Source organism: Prionailurus bengalensis, chromosome A2, assembly GCF_016509475.1.
Source record: "Prionailurus bengalensis isolate Pbe53 chromosome A2, Fcat_Pben_1.1_paternal_pri, whole genome shotgun sequence".
NCBI lineage: Eukaryota > Metazoa > Chordata > Mammalia > Carnivora > Felidae > Prionailurus > Prionailurus bengalensis.
This window is the reverse complement of record NC_057348.1, coordinates 11,006,828-11,010,182: the sequence shown is the minus strand read 5'-3', so window position 1 is coordinate 11,010,182 and position 3,355 is coordinate 11,006,828. Positions and strand designations below refer to the sequence as shown.

The window sequence follows — 3,355 nt, the reverse complement described above, 5'->3', positions numbered from 1 at the left end:
ACCACCTGAGCAGGATAGATACCTCTAGCCCTACTATTTGGGGAAGGATATTAGCATTTACAATAGTTTGTTTGGGAAGGTGGGGGAAGAGAGGGAAACAAACCACAGGAGATTCATAGGGGTAGAGAGCAAACTCAGGGTTGATGGAGCAGGTAGGTGGGGATGAGCTAGATGGGTCATGGGGATTAAGGAGGGTACTTGCTGTGATGAGCACTGGGTGTTGTCAGTGATGAATCACTGAATTCTACTCCTGAAAACAATATGTTCCACTGTATGTTACCTGAGTAGAATTTAAATGAAAAAAAGAGTAGTTTGCTTGGTTCTCCAAATTCAAAAAGCAAACATATGTAGATCCAAAATTCAAAACACGAGTCTCTGATGATGAAGGTGTTGCATTTTATATCACTTATAAGAGGTGGGGTTTTGTTAGCAAATAATCTTTTAAAATCCGCCACTTTTGTTGTACTCTGTGTATTACCCTTAGAGAATTGTGGGGGTTTTCCCTTGCTTGTTATTTAGCGGGATGTCTTGATAACTTAGACATCCTAACTTTTCCGTTTAGATACATTGCTTTTTGCTGCTTCATTATCCTGGGCTTGAAGGAGACGTACCTGGGGTTGGGGTGTTGCCAGAAGAGAAGACACATTCTCATCCGTTGCTAGGGGCCACCTCAACTCATAGATCTTTCTTCCCACTTTTCTTGCTCTCAGTTTTTGAAAATGATATTTTAATTTCTTTAAACACTGGCTATGAAAAGTTCATATTAATGCGGAGACCCATGTTTACATGCTCATAGAAGACTTAACTACTGGAACTTGGATGTATTTTCACATCTTTAGAGGAAAGAAAATCTCTTGTCAACAGCTTGCCTTGTATCAGTGTTTACCTAATTAATGTGCCTTGAGGTGAGAATAGTCTGGTTGTGACATGGTCCTAGGAGACTAGGGGGCACACACGTGTGTGTGTGTGCATGTGTGTGTCGTGTGCCATGAGCGGTTTTCAAAGCAGAGGTCCTGGAACCCATAGCTCCATAATGTGACCCTTAATATACAGATGCCAGATTATTACCCAACACATGAAGATAAGAAGGGGGCCCATTTCTATCCAAAGATTCTTTGGACACAAAATCAATAAAGTGCAAGGGACTCTATGTGAAGGAGGGATTCCTTGTGCCGTGAAGTTTCATCAGTACCGGGGAGGCCACCTTGTTCCTCAACATTCCCTGCCACCATCTGTCACCACTCTTCCTCTTGCTCATTCCCCTCAACGCAATGGCTTTGGTTGACCATTGAATGACCAATGAATATTGGCTTTTAAAACAACAAACAAACCAACAAAAAGAAAGATGATGACAGGGAGTGGGAGATACTGGCTTCCAGTTAAGGAACGAAGGACACACAGGACTAAAAGACACAGCAAAGGGAATATAGTCAGTGATACTATCAGAGCATTGTGTGGTGACAAATGGCAGCTCCACGTGTGGTAAGCATGGTGTGATGTGTAAAACTGTTGGATTGTACACCCCACACTGCTGTAACATGGTGCATCAACCACCCTCAGGTTTTAAAAATTGATTTAAAAAAAGGACTTTTCTCAGAGCCTCTGCACTGGTCGTTCCCTCTGATTGGTGTACTTTTCCCCAGAGGACTTTGTGTCTCCTTCTGTCTCCTTGAGGCCTCTGTTTAGATGTGTTTTGGTATGCCCGAATAACCAGGAAAAAGTAACATCTTCACCCGTTCTTTCCTTTACACAGGCTTTGTATTTCTTCATAGCACCTGTCACCTTCTCATATTTTATCCACTCTTTCATTTGCTTATCCTCTGTCTCCATCACTGAACCTTATAGACTTTTATTTTTTTGACACCTGTACTCTTTGTCTGGAGATTAGTCAGTGCTCAAGGTTATTCCTCAAATGGGTGACAGAATTTCTCATTAAAACTATAGAATCCATGAGTATTAGGGGAAAAAGCTAAGTGTGGGATGTGAATTCCTATTCAAAGCTGGCATGAGGGAGTCCCCAGAGGGGGCAAGTTCTATCCAAAACACTATGGATATTGAATTTTTGAAAGAAAAATAAAAATTATAGAATTCCAATGATATTTGCAATGTTCATTGTTGACAAACTCGGTCATGCTATTTTTTGTTCCCTGATAGTCCCCTCTAGCCCATGGAACCAGGAAATGATTCACAAGTTTCAGAATTTTTTCTTCTGGGACTATCAGAGGAACCAGAGCTGCAGCTCCTCACTTTTGGGCTTTTCCTCTCCATGTACCTGATCACTGTGTTTGGCAACCTGCTCATCCTCCTGGCCGTCAGCTCTGACTCCCACCTCCACACGCCCATGTACTTCTTCCTGGCCAACCTGTCCTTTGTAGACATCTGCTTCACCTCCACCACCATCCCGAAGATGCTCTGGAACATCCAGACACAGAGCAAAGTCATAACTTATGCAGGCTGCATCACACAGATGTATTTTTTCCTACTCTTTGCTGGATTGGACAACTTTCTACTGTCTGTGATGGCTTATGACCGGTTCGTGGCCATCTGTCAACCCTTGCACTACATGCTGATCATGAAACCCACCTACTGTGGGCTGCTTGTTCTGGTGTCCTGGATGATGAGCACCCTGAACTCCTTATTACAAACCTTAATGATGTTGTGCCTGTCCTTCTGTACAGAGGTGGAAATCTCCCACTTTTTCTGTGAAATCAATCAGGTGGTCCTGCTTGCCTGTTCTGATCCCTTTCTTAATGACATGCTGATGTATTTTGCAGCTGGATTGTTGGGTGGTGCTTCCCTAGCTGGGATCCTTTACTCTTATTCTAAGATAGTTTCCTCCATACGTGGGATCTCATCAGCTCAGGGCAAGTATAAGGCATTTTCCACCTGTGCGTCTCACCTCTCGGTTGTCTCCTTATTTTATTGTACTGGCCTAGGAGTGTACCTCAGCTCTGCTGCTACCCAGAGCTCCCACTCAAGTGCCACAGCCTCGGTGATGTACACCGTGGTCACACCGATGCTGAACCCCTTCTTCTACAGCCTGAGGAACAAAGACATAAAGAGGGCTCTGAAAAGAATCGTTGGGGTTCCAGTGATGTAAAGGCCAATTGTCCTGGGGCTGAAGACATGCCATGATTGCAGGGCTCAAAGCATCAGAGCCAGGAACTGCTATTCTTTGATCAGACTGTGGAAGTAGAATCTGCCCCCTCTATTTATTTCTTGGAATTCCCATTTGTTTGATTTCAACTTCTCCATACATTTCAATAACTCACTTTATTAAGCTTCTGATCTGTCTGATATACGGTTTCTCCTTCGTCCACTCTCATACATTCCCATGTTTTCCCAAATGTTGGAT

At 43.4% G+C, this 3,355-nt stretch overlaps 1 protein-coding gene across 1 annotated transcript; it reads left to right on the top strand.

The window, feature by feature from the left end:
* Positions 1 to 2,167: 2,167 nt before the first annotated feature.
* On the top strand, positions 2,168 to 3,100 carry LOC122486374 (olfactory receptor 7A17-like). Its single transcript, XM_043585811.1, has one exon. It carries the CDS (start codon positions 2,168 to 2,170, stop codon positions 3,098 to 3,100), a length of 933 nt encoding a protein of 310 aa, XP_043441746.1.
* The last annotated feature ends 255 nt before the right edge of the window (positions 3,101 to 3,355 follow it).